This window comes from Lycorma delicatula, chromosome 4 (assembly GCF_047948215.1).
Source record: "Lycorma delicatula isolate Av1 chromosome 4, ASM4794821v1, whole genome shotgun sequence".
Classification (NCBI taxonomy): domain Eukaryota; kingdom Metazoa; phylum Arthropoda; class Insecta; order Hemiptera; family Fulgoridae; genus Lycorma; species Lycorma delicatula.
In genome coordinates this window covers 34,145,574-34,168,400 of record NC_134458.1, presented here as the reverse complement: position 1 = coordinate 34,168,400, position 22,827 = coordinate 34,145,574, and the positions used below count along the sequence as shown (strand labels likewise).

Below are 22,827 nucleotides of genomic sequence, written 5' to 3'. Positions count from 1 at the left end.
TAAGCATTTCAGCTAGTAGTTGAGCTTTTTGTCCAATCTGATCAGCCTTTGAGAGTCCCTGGATGGCTAAAAAAGGCTGAGTCTCCATCTCACTGAACCCCAAGGTTAGAGAAAGTAGTTAATAATAATTCTTGAAAAATAAAAGATCCTAAAATATTGCACATGCATAAAAAATTCAAAAATTTGGTTTCAGAGCTTAGTATAAAGTCACTGGTCTTTCCATGCTTATAGTGAACAAAATAATGATGTTAAAGAACTTTTCTTCCAATGTATTTTGAGTAATAAAACAGAGCTCTTAACTCTAAGATCCAGCTTTTGACTGTAATAAATATGAAGGGATGTATAACTAATACAATCAATGGCAATTGACACGGTAAAGGCTGATTACTGTTCAACTTCTACAAATAAGCTGTTTTAGCCAGGTTGCCAATACTATCTATAGCAAAATGAGTGAGGGTTCCTGTACTTCCAGAATGCAAAATATGGAATTTCCAAATATAGTTAGCGTAACTATGTTACATGTATTATGTGTAATATTTTAGCATCTTTCATTCTCCAAGGGAATTGGAAGGGAAAGAAGTTTGAGGAAAAGTTTCAGATGGTCTTGAGGAACACTGATGATTTCTTACTTAGTGCTAATGATAAAATTGTTATTCTACTGTATTGAGACCTAAAAAAAAAGTTAAAAGAATTACTGTCCAATACATATTTAAAAAAAAACCATTGTAAACTACAGAAAGAGGTCATATCAAGTAATTACTGAGATTGAAGAGATTTTTTGTACTATGGCATGAGACAATAGGGTTAAATTCCCAAATTAATCAAAAGATTGGAAGCTTATAAACAAAGATAGATGAGTTTTTCTCTTCAGAAAATAATTTCTTCAGTAGAAAAAAATTGGAAAATTCAAGAAAGAAATAGAGGGGAAAGAGAGAGAGAGAGATGAAATTGTAATAAATCAATTATTAATCATCATGTAAATAAATATTTTACCTGAAAAAACTTCAATTGCATTTATATACTGATTTTAATTGTCAACATGTTTATGCATAAGAATAAAATTAAAAGATAATGCAGGGTAATTCAAAGCGATTCTTCCAATCACAAATAAACTTACTTTTATATTTATCAACCGTTATTGTTTTGCATACATCTCAAAGTGCAAGTTTTAGTTTTTGAAAGATACCATTAGCTGCTTTCATCAGCTTTGATACTCTCCTTGCAGTCTGCAAGGAAATGACAATTAGATAACACAAGGCTTCTTGATGGTGTGATTTTCTGTGAGTCAACAGTGACTGAACAGCATTGATTCATCAGCACTATGTAATCAATCCATTGGGTGTTCAGAGCACCCTTTGGTGGTATAAGTAGTCTGTTTCCTATAGTTAACATCATCTGTGCCATTTACTAGGCAAAGGTTTATTGAACTTTTGTTTACATGGAAAACACAATTTAACTAACAGTCATTCCCATTTGATATACTGAAGTCTAGCTATTTCCATAATTAAATAAAGATTCCATTGACATTTTCTGAGAAGCTGACGCGTGGACGTCATTGTTTAAATCTCAGTGAAATGCTTCTTCATTGTTTCATTCATTTCTGAACTTTATAGCCAGACCTCATAGTATACCCGCATCTATATGCAAATTCCTGTACCTGCTGTCAGTATTAAAATTCTTGCATTTAATTTCATAATACCGATTCTAAATTTTACTTACCTCAAACAAAAAAATTAAATCAGGAAGTATAATTAAGTGATGGTATAAGAAAGAAGAGTGTATATTGTAGTATAGCTTTTACATTTTTTTTTTTGAGTTTTTTCTAGAATAATTTTGTCCCACTATTAATATATTTAGTTATATTTTAAGTGATAAACATGTAGTTGTTAGTTTCTTTTGTCAATGCTATGCAGTAACACATTGTAACATGTAATTTTTCTTTATAACAATGACAATGAAGAAACTAATTCAGACAGGTCAAAGCCTCATACAATCTTATTAAGTGAAGTTTCAGTGCATAAACAAAAAAAAAGTTAGATTCAGATTAATATGCAGTTTCATACAAATGAAGTGATAAATTAATTGATGTTAAAACCACAAACATCAACCGTTTTGAATAGATATTAACTTTATCTTTGTGTATGGCTATATTGCTAAAAAAATAAAATAAATTACAATATATTTTATATATGGTTGAGTCCAGTAAATAACAGTTAAAGAGGCTATAAAACCATGTTATGAAAGCACTAGGGAATTTATCCATTAAACTGTACAATCACAAACTATGAAAACATCAGCAGATTACACTTGAAAATCTTGATAACCCACTTTTATTTTTAATTTTCCTCCTTGTGATTATTCAATATGTTCAATAATTTGCTTCATTACTTTTTTTTAAATAATAAACTTTTATCCCAAGAAAAATTTATGTAGTCAAACACTGACTACTGCTCTAATCATTTGGAAACTTGTACTAGTCTGGAAGGGATTTTCTTCATTCAGTTGGTTTTTTTTTATATATACTGAAGCAGTTTACAACTATCAGCCAATACCTGAGAACAACTACAATTCAATCACCTACATAAGAGAAGTGATACAGTCATAAAATAGAAAGTTACAAATATGAGGTAAGTAGTAATAACAAATATATATTTTTTTTAAAGTTGTCTACAGTTACAGGCTAACTGGAAAGAAATTATCTGGACTGTTGGGAATATGGTGAAGTGCTTCCTTTACTACTTTTTACTCCTAGCTATTGATCAGGTAATTGATTGACAATTTAGAAATAAATTAGGCTATTAGGTGAGTTGGATAAAAATATTTTACAAGCATAATAATTAAGTTATAATTTTGTCAGTTTTTATATCTATATTTTTATATGCTATTTATAATTATGGAGCTTTAATAAATAGTTAAAGAGTGGCTTGTACTGTTACTACACTATTGTTATAGAGTTATGTATATCAATATTGGTGTAAATTACCTGCAACTAATTCTATTTTAACTGTTAAATATATATAATTATGTTAGTTAGGTTTTGAAAATAAGACAATCTTTTACGTAGAAATACAGCATAAAAGCCTCGCTATAATTTTAATGGTAAATAGAATCATTTGTTATTAATAAATACAAATGACTCATTTCTTTTCATATTCCAAAGAATCCAGCATATGTCAGAGAATGTTCCAGGTACCTCACTGAAGACACAAGCTTTTGTATTTTTTGCTTGGGGATATGAAGAATCAACTAGTACTTTTTGAAAAAAAATATTTCCTTCTATGAATACATTAGAAGTTTTACATGTTAAACAGATTTTTTACACACTTCAATAAATTTGGAGAGATCTCTAAAATTTTGGTTAACAATAATTATACTAATTGTAAGGATGAATAAATTTAGATTAAACTGCTTTATTTCTAATCTTTTGGTGTATATTAAGTACAAGTACATTTAATTTAACTAAGTTATAATTAAATCCATAATTCTTAATTAAAGTACAGGGGAAAAATTAGTAATAACTTATAATCATTAAAATTAATTTATGAAGTAATTATATCTTCTTAAAACTATTCAGTTGATATTAAATGTTTAATATCATCCAAAAGTATGCAGAAGGACTTTGAATGAGGTATTAATTGGCCTATAGACATTTGTCTCAGTTGTTTTGGGTGGTAGTATTGGATTTCCTGTAGCCTCTTTATAATACACATTCATAAAAACATCAGTTATACAATGTAGTATATTATTTCCTTTCATACAGTCAGTGAATGAAAAAATAAAGAGTAATATACAAATAACTGTCATAAATCCCACTAACTGCATAAGTTGACCTGGTATGTATGTCAAACTTAATTTTGAAAAAACGTGTAGAATTAAGAGATTTTAAACATGTTTACATAGAATTAAATTGAAAACTTTTTAAAATTGGCCACACAGTACACTTAAGTTGAAAGTTATAAAAACTCTACCTGTGCTTAAACTCACGACGCAGAAAATTGAACAATTAAAAATGGCTTGCTGAAAATATGTTGCATTTGGGCAAAGTGTGTTGACCTAAATTAGAGCATTAAACACTGAAATGGATCTATAAAAAACAAATGAATGGCTACTAGTTAAACATTAAGCTATTTGCCAATATGCACGGAATTGTACAAAAGATAATTCTTACTGCTCAGCTCTTAATATTAAATGAATAATTAAACAGGTTCTGGCACATGTAAAATCATTTACAAAATCAACCTGTTTTTACTGCATGTTTTTCTATTACATAACTTTGAGCAAGAACTGAGAATCATCTTAAGACAAAGAAAGTCCCATAGAAGATGATAAATTTTTATACAATTAGACTTACTTTATTACTATGTTACCTATATTTTTATTTTTTATATCGGAACACATGGAAAACAACAAAATCCATTTTACCAGTTTTAATGTAGCAGATAATTTACTGAGAATCTGATAAACTGCTCAGTAAAAATAAAAAAAAACAGTTTTTTATAATATCAGTAGGTAAAATCTAGCACATAATAAAAGCTTATTCATTTTTTGAAATTTATGTTACAATCTTATAAAAAGAAAGTCAGTTGGTGTCAGCAAGGCAGCTGTGGATTTACCCTTGTGAAAGAGTGTTGAAGTGAAATAAGTCCTTTCTGCCCATTATTGGTCAGTAAATGTCAATATTTTTTTACAAGTGTTTCTGTAACACTGATGTTATAGATGTAGATCAGATGATTAAAAAACAGATTACTTGTTAAAATATGAAAATGCTTCTTCATAGTCAAATAACATAAATTAAATCATGTGGAAAACAATAACTACATTATGATGACTTTGAAGTGTTAATTATTTTATTTATGTTTTAGTCATCACATAAGACAAAAGTACAGGTGTTTGGATGATGAAATTTTCCTGAAAAAAAATAGTATAAAAAATTCTACAAGAGATTACAGAGTGTTGCTTCTTGAATATAATAAGACAAACCCTTAAAAATTTCATCAGTTTAACTTCTGATAAATGAATTTTGGGGATTGATCAGTACAGAAATTAACAATTACACTTTTATGATACATTCGGAACAGACTAGTAAGTTTACAGATAAACTTTTATAATAGCTAGTACAGCTATTTTTAACATATTCACAAGTACTGTGAATATGTTAAAAATTACATTCAGTCAGAAATTTTTTTAGAAAAACTGGAGGTGTTGAAATGCAAGCATGGAGGAGACTGGAATAAACTAAATAGACAGATGGAGTGAAAATGAAAACGGAATGGAAGGAATGAGAATAGAAGCTTAATTAAAACAATTCAGAATACAAAAGCTGGTTTGCTAGAATAGATTATGAGAAGAGAAGGGTCATTTAAAACAGTTCTATATGAATCAGATGATGGTAGAAATAAGAGAAATATGATGGGAAACAATAAGTTTGTAGATAGTCTAAAAGGAAATAAAAGCTATCAGGAGCATATGGATATGGACATTATGCAAGGAACCTGCTTCAGGACAAATAACTATTATTATGATGATACTTACGGCAGTGAAGTTATCTCTTAAATACAGTAAATGAAATCTTTCCAGTTTTTAAAACAAATTATAAAGGTAACGATAAACATATAAACAGATTATTAAACCTTTTCAAATCTTTATTTCTTGGAATACTGAAATAATTAAATTACAAGTTTACCTAAAAAAAAATTAATACTTTTTAAAGCACATAAGATACATGTATCATGATGGATGGACACATGTACCACTGTTGCTCTGGTGGTAATGCTAATACATTGCTTACAGGTACACAGAGTAAAAGCATTTTTAAAGATGTACAAAGCAAATGTTAACTGATAGAGGAAAATAATATGTTCCATTTATCATGGAAAATGTCCCCATTAAACACTACTGCTGCTAACATACACAGCAATTTAAATCTGGTGAAACTGTTGTCTGACTACAGAGTGTGAAAAAGAGTGAACATTTTGAGTCTTGTAAACTGGCTGCTGTAAATTGCTAAGCAATGTAATTTTAGGTTACAATTTGAGAGACTAAGCTAACAAACTACGGAAATTTTCATTTAATACTTTCAGTTTTCTTAAGTTTTTAATTTAGTCTTTTTAATTTATACAAAACAACATATGAAATTACTAATCTTTAGTTACCGGTGCTGATATATATTCCTTTAATTATATCATCTTTGTAATTCAGCAAGATAGAGAGCAGACTCTCTACCTTGATGTTTACTTTTTCTATTTCTTCTATACAGATTGTTTCTTCAGAAAACTCTTGGCTTTTTCATTAGTGGTATCTTGACTTCCACTTTCAGTCTTTGGACAATTCCTAGAAACATTGAACTTAAATTCATGGTCATAAGGGAATGTTACATAACCATTAGTTTTTAGATAATTACAATTTTAATGTTGAAAAAGAACTGTTAAGTTCTGAAAAATTAAATATACAGATGTAATATAATCATGTCTAAAATAATTATAGCATTAACAATATATTATTATCTAATCAAATTACTAAAATGTTCAGAGTAGCAACATACTGTACTAATCATCAAATCAGAGCTACTTTTCTGCAATCTGTCAGATAGTATCAAAATATGTTTATTCTCTTCAGAATTTATGTAGGAAAAATACTGTATTAGTTCAGGAGGTACCAACAAAACAGCATCAGTGATTTGTTGGTACAAATCACTGATCAATACTTGGTCTTGAAACCAAGTATTTTTCTAGTTTTAATAGTTTTATTAATGAAATGAAAAGTCTGGCTAGCATGTTATACTGGAATAGGCATTGAGGCACCTTTAATCTTGTCATAAAAGCTGTCATGTCGAAAGTATTTGGTTAGTGCTGAACGTTTGCATAATTATTCTTTTTGGCACAAAAGAATGCTTCATTACAGTCTGGCATGCGATTTTCACTAGAAAATGAGTCTGGCATCTTCCTGAAATTGTAAAAAGTTGATTTTTAGAATCATTTGCTTAGAACTGTGACTCTTTAAGATGGCAGTAGAAATATATAAAATTATAAAAATAATAAGTCTGGCTACTAATATTGGCTGGGAAATTGGTCTGGCAGACCTTTATTGTCTTCTGCTTGAGTGTGCCAACAGACAGCCAGCTGTCCAAGAGAGGCCAATGCTCTCTGTTATATACAAAAATTAATTCATTAGTACTGAGATTTATAAAAGTAATAGAGATATAAAATTCTAAAAAACATTTGTGACTGCTAGTATTGATTGGAAAATCTGTCCAGCAACATCTTTAATGTTGTCAACTTTAGCTTGCTGGCAGCAAATCTTCACACACTATCTAATGCTTCACTCATAAACAAAATAATTTTGTAAATATGTTTGAAAAGGATTGATATTTTGATTGATTCTGTTTATGAGATTTTGAATTTGTAAAGTACTTTGTTTAATTTTTTTTAGGTCTTCAGTAATATCTTGACTTTTTTCAAGCCAGTTCATCCAAAACATGTGTAACCTTTTCGATTGCTGGCCTCTGTGGCAGTGCCTCGGCCTTTTTTCTGGAGGTCTTGGGTTTGAATCCCGGTCAGGTTTGGCACTTTCAAATGCTAAAAATTTGTCATTTCATTTCATCCTCTGAAGCAATACCTAACGGTGATCCCGGAGGCTAAAAAAGTACAAGTAATATTTTCGATTGAAAACTATGACTTTTAAAATACTGTTAAAACTGTGATAGAATTCATATTGTAAATGATACTCATTAATTTACATGACAGCATCCACATTCACCATTTGCTCTAGTGTTAAATATTGGTTGTCTTGAGAAAGTTTTTCCCTGTTTTTTTTATACCACAAGAAACGTTTTGTAAAAGTTCTTTAAGTCCTGAATGTGATTCATCAACTTTTAACAAATTTTTATGAAATTCAACAGGGTAGTGAGCATAGTAAGGTAGATTAAAAAAAAAAAAAAAATCAGTTTCCTATTTTTGGCAAAATGTACTTAACACAAAATCTGCTGTTCTAATACCTCTATTCAACAAGTTTTACATAAATCATACAGTTTTACTGTGCAGTTTTCCATTCTCACCATTCATTTTTTCCCTGGCAAAAGTATTTGTAATTGAAGCCAGGCAGTAATAAAAAGGGATTAGCGTGGAAATTTGATAGGCATGTACTCCGAAAGACAAGCATTTGAAATGATCCCCTCTCCTTATTTCTGCCTTATACCTATTTGGTTGTTTAAAAAAATCTGTTCACTTAGAAGAAAAGTATGTTATACAGACAGCAAATTTTAGTATATATTTTTGAGGTTATTAATAAAATTTTAATTGTATTTTATTATATTTGTAAAATTTTGTTTCACACTTTATCAAAACTTGAACAAAAATATTTGAAACAAAATATTGTTGGATAAATAAGATGTAGAAAATTATACACCGATTAGTTAAAACTATACTTTTTAATGAAAAATCACTAATAAATTATATCAAATATTGTAATTTACAAATGTTCATAAACAAAAATTATTTAAAAAAAGTTATGTGTAGAGATGTTCACTTACTTTTTTGTAAATGAAGGTTTCTCTGTTACAATTAACCCACTTGCAGATATTGATGGTTTCTGATACAGAGTGAATTGTAAATACATTTGGCTCTGAAGATAAAATGTTAGTTCATGGACATTTTCTAGTTCCTGTGATGTAGACAGACTTGCCTGTGATGTGTAGTTTCTGTATTTGTTCATTAAACCTATAAAACTTTAGTAGAATTTTAAATGATAACAATGAAAGTAGTGAAGATCATCGGCAATACTTCAGCTTTTTTGCTTTTCGAATAACCAAAATCTGCTTACATTTTGCCAATGTTGCATCTGCAAACACACTGAATTCTTCATTTGCTGTCTTCCAAATGATGCAAAAATGGCTGCTTGACAACATTATTAAAAAATAATAACATATAACAAGAATGTAACATGGTGTTTTACTTGATACAGCGTTTAAACTCTACTGCTGCACAGAACTCATACCTGCCATTTGAAACCTATAACAAATCAGTGAGGTAAACTAGAAATCCTGTACAAATATACAGGTGAAGATAAAAGCTTTGCGCGACTATGATGAGGAGAGTATCAGAAATAAAGATTGAGAGAAATAGAAGAACGACAAAGAAAGTAAAAGCAAAAATTTTGGTGGGCAATAAGCAGCCAGGTGTTTAGACATGATTGCCACACTACTTTTCCGATCGATCACACTTCTCAACAGTTGTAATAATTTATCTACAATATTATGCATTAAACCCCCTATCTTATTACATTTTAGCAATTATAAATTGTTTTGTTTATGAGTAAAGCATTATATAGTATGCAAAGATTTGTTGCCGGCAGGCTAAGGTCGACAATGTAAATGATATTGCTGGATAAATTTTCTGATTAATACCAGTAGTCACACAAATTTTTTTTTTTAGAATTTTATATCACTATTACTTTTATAAATCTCAGTACTAATGAAATATTTTTCACGTATAACAGTGAGCAATGGCCGCTCTTGGGCAGCTGGCTGTCAATGGGCGTGAACAAGCAGACGATAATACAGGTCTGCCAGACCAATTTCCCAACCAATATAGTAGCCAGCCCTATTATTTTTACAATTTTACACATTTCCACTGCCACCTTAGAGTCACAGTTCTAAGAAAATGATTCTAAACATCGACTTTTTACAACTTTGGGAAGATACCAGATTTATTTTCCAGTGAAAATTGCATGTCAGACTGTAATGAAACATTCTTTTGTGCCAAAAACAATAAGTATGCATAAGTTCAACCTAGTATTTGGTTAAATACTTCCGAGAAATAGTTTTTACAAGATTAAAGGCTCTCCAACGCAAATTCCAGCGAGATGCCACAGCCAGATTCCATTTCATCAACAGCATTAATAAATGAAATTAATTTGTTCCAAGACTAAGGCAAATTAGTTTTAAAAGACTATAATGATTCATTTTTACAGTTTTTATATGATGATAAAATCTGTAATTTGTTCATTTTTAAATTATGTTTACCTAGATTTCATATATGTTTTATTACTTTGTAATAATCTACTGTATTGTGTAACTTAAACCGTCAGACCAAGTTCTTTAATAATTTACAAAAGAAGATACATACATAAATTCCAAATTTTTTGTGAAGACTTAAAAATTAAAATAATTTACATATTAACAGAAGGAAAAGAAAAAAGTGATATAGACAAGATTATTTACTTAGAAAATGCGTCTCAAAGCATAAACGCAAACCTCAAATGTACACAAAAAAAAAATTACAAAAATATTCTATAGATTTAATAACTTTTTTGTTGTTTTAAAATAAATTGATTACATTATCACAAGAAAGTTACATAACTTTTACATAACTAATATTTTTTTTTTTAATAAATATGCTTTAAAGTGAAGAGAATTTTCTTAGCGGTAGTAAACAAACTCTTATTGAAAGATTTATTTAATGAAAAAAAAACAAAAAAAAAACACAATATATACCATAAAGAAACAAAAAACCATATATTTTATTGTCTTTTGTTGGAAAGCAAAAAGTGATTTTTATAATTCTAGGATGAAAATCCAATTCTAAATAGTTCAAAAACATACCATATATTTCTTAAAAATTGTCTGAACCTTCTTTTGTGTGCTAAGTAATGTGTAATCTTACCTTTAAAGGGTTAAGATTTTGAATAAAAAAAAGTAAACATAATATCCTCATTTAACAGGTGTTCATAAGTAAAGAAAAGCAAAGTATACCCTGAAATAAAATTACTGCACTATCATATTACATCAAATTCATTAATAAATAATTTACAATAAAATTAAAATTTTATTTTTTCAGCTAACAGCTAGGATTGTAACTTGGGAATCCATTCCCACAACCAAGGTGACACAATAGACAGTCTAATATGGAAGGTCTTCTGGGAAAAAAATCCACCATCAGTAGCCGCAATGATGTCACTGAAAAGTTGCTACTCGGATCCGGTGGGGCAAAACTCAAAAGACAATGACAAATCAGAGCATCTGAAAACCTCCAGTCAAAACCCACGTAAATTAAAATATGGCAAGGTTTCATACTTTGCAATACACAATATAAATTCTTTCGCAACAATAGGCAAATTAAAAATTCCAATAGATATCTGTGACGGAAAAAAATTTTACTCGTGGCATTACAAGAGCTAAGAAATATCAATAAAAATCCAATAGAAAGCCAGAGATACAAACTATACAAAGGAATGCCAGGAAAAATAATTATGAAGAATTGCGTTCCTTAATCTGGATGTGAATTTCTAGTTAATTTAAAAATTATAGACCCCATAACAGAATTTAAATCACAGTCTCCCCTGTTTGGCCACTTTGACCTTTAAGTCTGTGAACAAAATTTACACAATCATTAATGTGCATTTTCCAACTAACAACAAAAACAGCATTAAAGGAGAATGAGAAGTACAAAAATTTTGAGATCTTTTGGATCAAACAATAATAAAAGTACCCCTGCCGTAAGTAAAGATCTTAGCTGGAGATTTCAACGCCCAACTTGGAAAGGAAAAGAGATATAGGGAGATCGTAGGTAAATGACCAGTACAGCAAAGAACTAACAAAAATGGGCTCCAAACAATCAATATTTGTAGAAATAATGGGCCATATCTCTAAATCTACCTACTTTAAAATGTTAACCCATAAATTAAAAACATGGAAACACCCTGATTATAAAAAAGGATAATGGCAAACAGACCATCTCTTCATGGATAAAGATTTCCATAGAGAAATTAACAATTTCAAAGTCCTGAGAGGAATCGACTCAGGCTCCGACCACTACACTGTGAAAATAAAAATAAAATTTACACCCCTTAAGAAGAAGAAATAAACTAACAAAACTAAAAGGAAATTCGACCCCGCAACTTTAATTAACAACAAAACATATCTAAATAAAACTAAAAAAGAAATAGAAAACACTCAAAATTTAAATGACCTTGTTTCAAAATTAAAATCAATAGCAAAAGAACTAGCCCCGTCAAAACCCAGGAAAAAGCACCAATGGTGGAATGGGGAATGTGATCTTGCAGTAGAGAAAAGACACAAAGCCTTGATAAGCCTTCAGACACAGAAAACAAAAGAATCTTATGAAAACTTAATCTTCCAGAGGAAACTGACAAACAAAATATTTGGAAATACCAAACGAAATTTCGACAAGGACATGTTAAGTCAAATAGAAGAAAATTTTAACAAAAATAAATCAAGAGATTACTTCAAAACTTTGGAAAATATCTGCAAAAATTTGATCCTCCTACACTAATGCTAAAAGACGAAGAAGGTAAAATAGTCCACAGTAGTTCAGAAAATGTAAAAATCCTGGCTGAAGCGTTCTAAAAACTTTGTAATTGTGAAGAACATGCAGAATTGCTCTTAGTAGAAACCAATCCAGAAGTTCTATCTAAACAGGAAGAAGCTGATCCTCATACTACATCGAATTAACAGAAGCAATAGAAGAACTACAAAGCTTGTGGTGAAGATCAAGTGTTTGTGGAAGTTTGGAAAAATGCCAGTCAAAACACACTAGTAGAACTGCACAGACATGTGATAGGAATATGGAAAGAAGAAACACTCCCAGAACACTGGATGACTGGTATAATTCATCCGCTTTACAAAAAAGGAGATAAGACAAACCCAGACAACTACAGGGGGATAACACTGTTAGACTGCACTTATAAAATCCTCTCCAGAAATCTTAAACAAAGTTAAAAACACATTAGAGCCACAATTAGGGGAATATCAAGGTGAATTTAGGCCATGTAGAAGTTCTACAGATCAGATTCTTACATTAAAATTAATAATTGAAAACTTTAAAATAAACAAGCAATTATTTACAAATTTCATTGACTTTAAAAAGGCAAATGATTGTATTCATAGACCAACTTTGCTAGAGATCATACAAAATTATGGGCTTCACCCAAAATTGGTGAAAATGATAGAATTAACATTAACACACAGTCCAAGGTTAAATTTAGAGGGATGTCTGAGCCCTAACCGATAAAGACCAGACTGAGACAAGGTAATGGACTTTCCCCAATGTTATTCAATATTACACTGGACTACATAATTAAAATTTGGCAAAAGGAAAATCCTGTTAAAACAATAACAGGAACAGGTAAAAATTCAATAAATATTAATTATTAGGATTTGCTGATGATTTTGCCCTACTAGCACTAAATATGGAAGAGGTTAAAAAACAAATCACCAGTCTAGAAAAAATTTCCCAAAGGATTGGCCTGAAAATTTCTTAAGAAAAGAAAGAAATAATGGCCATGGATTCCCTCTGTATAAGCAAAATCAAAGTTAATGATAAAGAAATAAAAATAGTTGAACAATTTAAATACTTAGGTGAAATCATTCACTGCAGATTGAAGGAAAAACAAATATGGCAAAACATAATATCTAAAATTAAAATAGCACAGTCTACCTTGGCAAACATACAATAAAAATTCTCTCAATAAAATCCAAGATTCATCATAACACAGTAGTTCTTCCAGTGGCAGTTTATGTTTGTGAGACTATCTTTCAGATTAAGAATGAAAGTAAAACGAACCAATTACCTAAAACAGAAAGGCAAATTATCAGAACTTGTTTAAATAAAAGTTATCACAAGGACGGAGTCAGACGAATTGCCACAAATGAAACAGTCTACAAACAAGTCGACCTGATTCTCAGTACAATGAAAAAATGAAGGATTTCCCATTTTTTCCATGTATTAAGAATGCCTGAGAACCGAATTCTAAAACAACTGGTCACAAGGAATATTAACAAAAAAAACCTGTGAAAAATACATTGGAGAAATCCAGAGATCTTCAAAAAATTGGCTTGAGAGTTGAGGACACCTGTGATAAAATGAAAATTAACTACGCACTTCAAAACAAGAGGTTCAACGTTAAAAAATTAGAAAGGCATAACAAAGTGGTCACAGACGAGGTCAGGAAGCAACGATCTGATAGAATGAAGAAATACTGGGAAAATCAAAAGGCCAGGCTAATACAAAAATTTAAGAGGAACTGAAATATGAATGACTAAAGTGGTCCAATGTGGCCTCAAAAAAAAATTAATTGCTTTTCCTTACCTTAACTTTAAATTCTCTACGCTACAAGAAACTAATTCTAAAGTTAATATCTCAACATTCATTACAGATAATTGCTATTGTCTATATTATGTTATTCAAAGCCACACTTTAATTAATAACATTGTAAGTTCACTGCAAATTAAATCAACAATATATAACTAAACCCCATTTGAAATATAAAGTGTTCAACTAATAAAAAAATTGTAACATTAGCAACAGAATTTTTACAATTCATCAAATTAAAATAACAAATTTTTTTAATACTTTGAAATAATCTGAATACTGTAGAACCTTTGTGATTTAAAATCCACAAATCCCAAATAATAATTTGAATTTAATAGAATTTTGAAACAAAATTCTAGTCAAACAATTATAAATGTTTGTAGTCTCTTGTACCTCTTCATTATGTACTTTAAAGGCAAATGCTTTCACTGCTATTCATTAAAAATTTAGCGTGCTTTTCACAGTAACATGTAATGTTTTGCATACTTTCTTCGAAGCTTCATACAGTCAAATACTTCTCTACTGATATTCTCTTGAGATATGATTTACGGCCATGTATTATTTTCAATGCTTTTGGGGTCAAGTAGACAAGAGGAGTTTGTCTTTTTAACATCACACTCTGTTCTCTTCTTGGCTTTCATTTTTACCTTTTCCTCATGCCATACCACATTGATATCCTTTTCATTTGTAACTAAATCTATTTCAATCTTTTTATGATGCTTACTGATATCATCGATGAAAGTTTATGTAAAACACAGAACAAAAGCAAAACATTTAATATTCTATATGTTTAAAAACATGGCTTTTAACAAATAATAACCTGGCTTCATTTTAAGAATTGCTTTGCAAGGATTACTTGTTATGTGTATTTTAAGTTTAATTAGATTTACAATTCAATTTTAATACAAATGTAGGATTTATGGAATTTCATCTTAATTGAAGGTCATTAAGATATATTAGGGCTGACATCAACCATTAACAAATTTCTTAATAAGTATTTTCTTAATTACGTATTTGTTAAAATATTCAAATAAGTATTTTTAATTCTGAAAATTTTAGTTTAATATAAAAAATAAAAGAAAAATGGGAAAAGTTTTTAATTTAAGAGAGATTTAATTATATATATTCAAATCACCAAGATTATGGTAGATACAACTATTTCCATTTAATGCTTTATACATAAACAATATTCTGAAAGGTGGGCTTTACACTAATATTTTATGACATTCAATTTATGTTTAAACTGAACACATAGAAGCAACATTTACATAATAGGTGCTTAACAGTGATCTCTATAGATGGAATGTTACTTCCTACAGAACAAGATCACGATTACAAAGCTGTTGAAAGTACTGTCACTAGCAACGATTTCTACTCCTGAAATCATTTTGAAAAAATCTGAATTTACACAAACTGAATAGTTTGTATTTTGAGTCCAAGTTAAATATATATTTTTAAATTGCACAAACAGGTACATAAGCATTAGTACTATACTGATTAATACACATGGTAATGATTACAATATATTTCTTTTTAAATATAACTATCGATCTTTAAGCGTTATATATAAAATTTCAAACCATAAATAAGACTGATCATTTTGATAGTCCACTTTAATGAAAAGAAATATCCAGTGACTTTATAAATACCTAGATATATAATAAAAAGGTCATTTTTAAAGTTAACACTGCTTAAACCTTGTTTCTATCTTAGATTTACAGTTTAAGATGAATAAGAGGGCTGGCTTCACTGGATAGTAATTTTAGCCATTGTTTTGCCTTTTTTTTGAACCCCTGACAGGAAACAAAAGTCTGTACAATCTTGAACTTAGAGATACTGCCCCGATAAAGAAGTGGCTATCTCAGTGGCAATTGGAGTGTGCCAGCATATTATTACATAAAGAGTGGAGGGGTGGCTAACACAATTCCCATGGTACTTATCCAAGGAAGAAAGGCTAAGGATAAGGAAAAAGAAGGGAAAATCAACTTGCAAAGGAAGATCTGCTGTGTTCAATTCTCTATCTACTGTTTACTCAGCCCCATTTATGTTTCTATTCCCTGATGATTCCACTGATCATGCTATAACATTTTTAAAGAACTTTATAACTAACTATGCTGACAAACCTGCCAGTTGTCATGTTTAAATAATAATCTTTGCATATTAAGAAAAAAATAATCTAAGTCTCAACACACACACACACCGTAAAAATAAAAAATTATACATCTGCTATTGAACCAAAAGATGTATATTTAATTTAAATATGCATCTTTAAATTTGATGTTTATAAATTAAAAATAAATATAAAAGTTGTTCAAATTAAATAAATTAATAAAAAAAAAAAAAAAAAAAAATAGTGACATGTAAGCACTATTACTCTAGAATAAAAAACTGAACACATTTTGTATTGATCCACAACTATATGGACATGCTAACCTGCTGATTATAAGAAAATGATTAAGTAAATGTGCTCGATATAAAATACAAAATATTTTACGTTAAACCATAACATCCCAAGTGAAATCATCTTCTAATCCTATCAAGAAGTTCATGCAATTATCATATAATTTTCTTCACAGAAAATATATTATAATCAGATGAGTTGTTCAGGAATTACGGTGTAAATGCTTTGACAGATGGACATCATTTATAGTGTACTATTTAAGAGCGTGTAAAAAAAATATGTCTTATTAACATTCATTGCTAGCTCAGTTTGGGGAATGATAAAAAAAAGATGTCAATAACAGAAGTAAATTTAAAATGGATGCTTTCAATTTATGTACATCTATTTGATATCAAATACAAAAATCAATGGAAAAAATGAAATTTATACACTGTCATGCTAGAAAATAATTCTGCCTGAAAATCTGCCTCAACGATTGATTTTTAGTATCTAAAAAAGGTTTCTGAGAATTTCCTTATTACAGTTAGCAATGATTATTGTTTTTCGCTCTAAAAATATAAAAAGAAAAACAACTTCAAGAACCATTCGCTCACTGAAGATTAGATTAACCTTTTGATATGTGGTTCATTAAATACTGACAGTTTCATATCCATACGGTTCCATGACATCTGATCATATGTGCGTTTCATGAATTTTTGAAGTTTTATTTTCTGACCCAAAAGAAAGTTATGGAAAGCATCTTTTCTTGAGTATAAACTAACAAAGACATATTCATTTTAACGTCACTCTTGACTGAAAGCTTGCAATGCAGCCACATTATTTGATGTAGGAATTTGAAGTAGGTGATGAATATCCCTTGGATGCAATAGTTAAGGTAATTTACTCAATAAGGAAAGGTATAAAATTGTAATTATTGGCATAAAATTAACAAGTATTGATATCGAATACAAACTATAAAAGTTAAAAAAAATAGGTGCTTCCCTAATCATGAACTTAGGAGGCTTAATTGACAAATAAGGTACGGTTACCTGATACAACACCAACCACATGTTGCAAAAAAATATAAACATTACTTCATAAATTTGAAGTACTCTGTGATCCCTTTTTTTCAACTTGAAAAAAATGTTAGGGTGGCAAATAAAAAAACAAACAATTAAGAGACAGAAACAAGTCAGGCCATTCAAATGGATTAGCGATAATGTTTAATGACTAGAAAATTAACCCCCTGTTTAGATAGATGTCACATTTCCAACAAGGAACTTTTTGATAAACAAAGTTTAAAATAGGAATAAAATAAAACATTAAATCTTATAACAAAAAAACAGTTCTTACTTAAAAAATGACCCTTTTACACTTAATAAATGTAAAAACTTAACTACTGAAAAAATTTAAGGGTAAGAATTCCTGAATAAAACAAAAGAAAATAGAAATGTTTATAAATGCCAGAAAAATATTTTCTTCAACAGGTTTTGATAATAATATATTCTAAAATATAAAAAAACAAAAAGAAGCAATAAAAAGTGTTTTTATCAAATTGAAAAAATTAATTTATAAACTACATTAATTTGTGCACTGCTTCAATTAACTGTTGATTTAAAAAATACAGTAAAATTTAATTTTTATAATAGTGGTTTAATTGTTCATTAAAATACTTAGATAAAATAAAGCAACACCTATATAACTCGGCTAAACAATTCCATTAATTGGGACTAGTTTAATAATTAATTCGGAAGTAACTTACTTAAAAATTAAATAGCAGAACCTACCTTTTTATGCTCAATTATACTAATGATCTATAATAGATTAAGTGGTAATTTCTTAAAAATTTCAAGAAATTAATCCATATTACAAAATAATTTCAAGAAATACAACAAATAAATTTTATGATAAATATAACTATATTACATTATAAATAAATACAAATTATTATACATCATAAAAGTTATGCGACGTCAATTATGTACTGTCACATGCATAACACAGAATTAATGCACTGAATAAATACATATAATAACTGATCACAGATAAACATGACTATTACATAAATATATTACAAATATACAAAAATAAATCAATTTATAAAAATATTAGTAACAATTAACATAAATTATACAAAAGAAACAGTATAGAAGAATATCAAATACATTTAAACTACCAGTTGTTTTCCCTAATAAACATTTAAAACTTACTTATTTCCTTTAACATCACATAAATATCAATTTGGTACATGGATTGATGGTTCTTCTTACATTTTACTTACATTGTGTGACAACAACATAAATTAGATAAAGTTTTCTTTAGTGAAGGTGATGGAGATTGAAAACTTTGCGACTGTGATGAAGACGACTGCGAACGATACACACTACTTGAAGGTTCATCGGTGCAAGATGACATGAATACCTGAACATCGTTCTTTGGAAAGCCTTGTTTATAATAAAGCTAGAAAAAATTATTATTTCAAAGCAATTAGAGTAATAGCTGTTAAAATAACAAAGTACTTAAAACAGTATATAAAACAAAAAATGAGTTAAACCAAATACAAAACATACAGTAATCTCATTATTTATGCTGTTCCTATTTAAGCAAATTTTCTTTAAGTAGTTTGATATTTTAAATTCAAAGGGTATATAGTAAGGGATAAAAATTATATTCAATATGATAAATAGCTTTTACAAGTATGTGATAAACATATTTGCATGTTTTTATTTTACTAACTGATAATGCATCAAAGTATGTAGTTTAAGTGTTATTCAATAAAAGGAGTTCTGCTAAAAGAAAAAAAAAGTTTGAAAGAACGGTATAACCCTCTCATATTGATCTAGACTAGATGGGGGTTGGATGTGGTCTGGATAATCTGAAATTGTCATATAGCCTTTTGAGATCACAATGACTGTGAAGTGTATAAAATAGAAATAGCTGATTTGAAATGGTTTTTATGTATAGAGTGATTCATGAAGAATGTAACAAACTTTCAGAGTATGTTCTACTGGTGAAAATAATGAAGAAAGTTCATATAAACATAGGTTCAGAAACACTTCCTTAGAATGTCAGCTGGTGAAAGATTTCTGTACCTTTGGTAATGTTAAGCCAAACTGTAATTCTTGGAACTCAAATTAAGCAGTAAATAGCGGCTTTATATGAAATCTGGGGTAAAAGAAACAGACTGGGGTTGAAAAACCTCACTATTTTGTTTGGTGTAAAATAACTTTGTTAAATGGGTAATCAACACACAAAAGTTTTAAATAAAACTTACAGAAAATTTTATTCTGAGGAAAATGGTATGAATAAAGTCCATAGAAAATAAATACAAAGTAGGAATTCAAAGTTTTAACAAAACATATCAAAATGTGACAGATTTTAACTAGGTATTAAATGAAACAAATTTTTCAATATTACAAGACAAGATTAAATATTTCAGAAAGATAACAAACACAAAAAATAAAACCAACTTACAAACAAATAGAAAACTCAAAATATCCTCCACCATAGTGGGTACAGCACTCTGCCTGATGAATGTTTTTGGGCTTTTTGTATTTTAACAGAGTTGATTTCTATTAGTTGTACGACTCTGAGAATTCTAATAAATAACTCTTCTCTTGAGTAACATTTTTGTTCATTTACTAATGATTTCAAGTGACTCCACAAGTAGTTGTCTGGAAGTGTTAAAAGTCAGGTGACCTTGAAGGCCAGTTGATAGGTCTGCCATGTCCAATCCCTTGTTTAAAAAAGATCGCGTTAACGTATTGTCTAACTGCAAGAGAAAGGTATGGAATTGCCCCACTGTGCTGGAAAATCATTAGCCTTCCTGTTATCAGAGGTACATCTGACAGAATTGGCAAATTATTCTGCAAAAAGTTTAAGTATGAAGCACTCAAAACATTTTCACAGAAAATAAGTGGTCCCAATATTTTGTTGCCTATAATACTGCATAAAATGTTTACATTGAATCTGTATTCCAGATAGTGCCATGTGGATTTTCGTGACTGTTTTTTTTAATTAAAAATTCCATGTCTAGGAAATGTGGCTTCATCGGTAAACAAAACAGAATCTATGTTATTACATTGTACAGAATCCAATGACAAAAATTTAAAGATACAGTAAGATCTCTAAAAAGTAAATTTAGTAGATTTAAAAGGATGAAGTCTATCTTTTGGAAGTATTTGCCACATCTTACTTAGTTAAACCGGTGCAGTAAGAAATTCTTCTGGTACTGATGCCTGGGCTATGTTTAAGTTGCTGAATTACTTTTTTTTCTCTGACAGGATGTTCTTGCTGTTCAGCAGTGTATAAAAAAATAGTAATGATCCAGTGATATGTAAGAACCAAATACCGAAGTAAAGGTTATGTAGCCTGGAATCCTCCTATTCAATAATCTTAGATGATACTCTCACTATGCAGCTCTTGTGTTTCCATTGTGGAACCCAAAAACAGAAATGTATGTGTTCGTTATAGAAAAATTTATATATTTATATATGTTAGATAATAACAAACATGCACTATTCCCATTCACTTACTAAATGTTTACTGCTGTTCAAATGCGATACAAAAACTTAATAATTGGAATCTACTGTTAGTACTGTCAACTTATAAAATAAATTATTTCAAACAAATTGATACTTTTCAAGATGACGCTCGCAGCTGATCTGTAATTAGTCAGTTGTTAGATGACACCACTGAAAGGAGAAAATAAATAAATAGTACATATTTTTCTTTTTAAATACGTACATTGTATCTATATATATCATTAAAAAAATACAATGATACTGTAATGATAAAATAGTAAAATTAAGTACAGTATTTTTTGAGTACAGAAATTTACTGTATAACTTAACAAGAACCTAACCTGTATTTCTGCATTAAATGCAAGTCTCAATTTACATGAATTCATTATATTTCGAAATTTTCCGGAACGTAACACACCTGTGAAAATTGAAGGTGCACTGTATAATAAATTTATATAAATAACTAAATATATATATATATATATATATATATATATATATATATATATATAAATTTATATGATAAATAAATCTAAAAATATAAATATAATCGAACCAAACTTAACCTACAATCGCTTCGCTCACTAGTCAAGGTTACTGAGCGAACCGAGAGCAGGTTAAATTTGGTTAGATTATATTTATTTATTGTATAAATTTATTATATAAAGTTAATTATAATTTTAATTTATTTATTTATTTTCTCCTTTCAGTGGCGCCATCTATCAACTAACTGACTAACTACAGATCAGCTGCGGGCGTCTTCTTGAAAAATACCAATCAATTTAGATAAAATCTATTTTTAATTAGCTTTAAAGAAGTCTAATAAATTGTTTTATTGATGTGCTGTTCTATTTGATTTTTCATTATTTTTTAAAATTTTGATTGTTATTTTTCTAAAATATTTAATTCTTTTGTCATGGACATTATGTTTTGTTTAATACCTAGTTAAAATTTGCCACATTTTAATATCTCTTGTTTTTAATAAACTACAAAATTCTTATGTTTGTATTTAGTTTCTGCAGACTTTATTCATACCATTTTACTCAGAACAAAATTCTCTACACATTTTGTTTAAACCATTTATGTGTTTATTACCTATTTAACAAAACTATTTTATGCTAAACATGAAATAGTGTGTATTTTGACCCCAATCTTTTGTCTTTATTCAAAATTTCATATAAAACCACTAAATTTTCTCCCTTAATTTAGATCTCAAGAATTATTCTGGCTTATTTTTAGTGATGATGCACAAATCAGAGCAAAATCTTTCACCAGTCAACATGCTAATGAAGCAGTTTTCAAATCTATGTTTATACAAACGTTCTTCTTTATTTTCACCCGTAGAACATGTCCTGAAAGTTTGTTACATTCTTAGTATGTGTGTGTATGTATAACAGGTAGCGCAAAAGTCGTCACCCAATTGTAAGATGCTCCCATGTTGGCATATAGTTGTTATTTATGTATTAATCAATTTATTTTTATTCTTCACATATTCAAAATACACATGGATGAGCCATGGATTGCTATACTCCCTAGGACCATGGAATAATTGTGTCAATGTTTTTGAAAAAACAATGGGTTGATGATTTTGGGTCGTGAATTTTGTTATTGATTTCCTAAATGTGTGGTAACAACTGGCCAAACACTGCGACAACTAGCCACTCGTCTTGATGAAACTGGCTCAACACGGAACAGTAGGAGAAGTGGCTGGCCCCACAGCATTCACACAGCTGAGAAGATGGCTGCTGTAGCTGCACTTGTCCAAAATGACACTCAAGCATCAACCAGATGACAAGCCACGCAATTGGGCATTGTTACA

At 29.2% G+C, this 22,827-nt stretch overlaps 1 protein-coding gene across 5 annotated transcripts in view; it reads right to left on the bottom strand.

Annotated features, from left to right (window-relative positions):
• The window catches only part of LOC142323248 (mucolipin-3-like), a 97,335-nt gene that overhangs the window by 11,039 nt on the left and 63,469 nt on the right, over positions 1-22,827 (bottom strand). The window contains exons 12-13 of one of the 5 annotated variants that reach the window (XM_075362635.1): positions 18,767-18,945; positions 5,649-6,330 (exon numbers count right to left, since the gene is read on the bottom strand). In XM_075362635.1, coding sequence (XP_075218750.1) covers positions 6,249-6,330; positions 18,767-18,945 — 261 coding nt within the window. In that variant the 3' untranslated portion in view covers positions 5,649-6,248. Of the gene's footprint in view, positions 1-5,648; positions 6,331-18,766; positions 18,946-22,827 lie in introns of those variants that run through there. The other 4 variants (XM_075362636.1, XM_075362633.1, XM_075362634.1 and 1 more) reach the window with 4 other exon arrangements.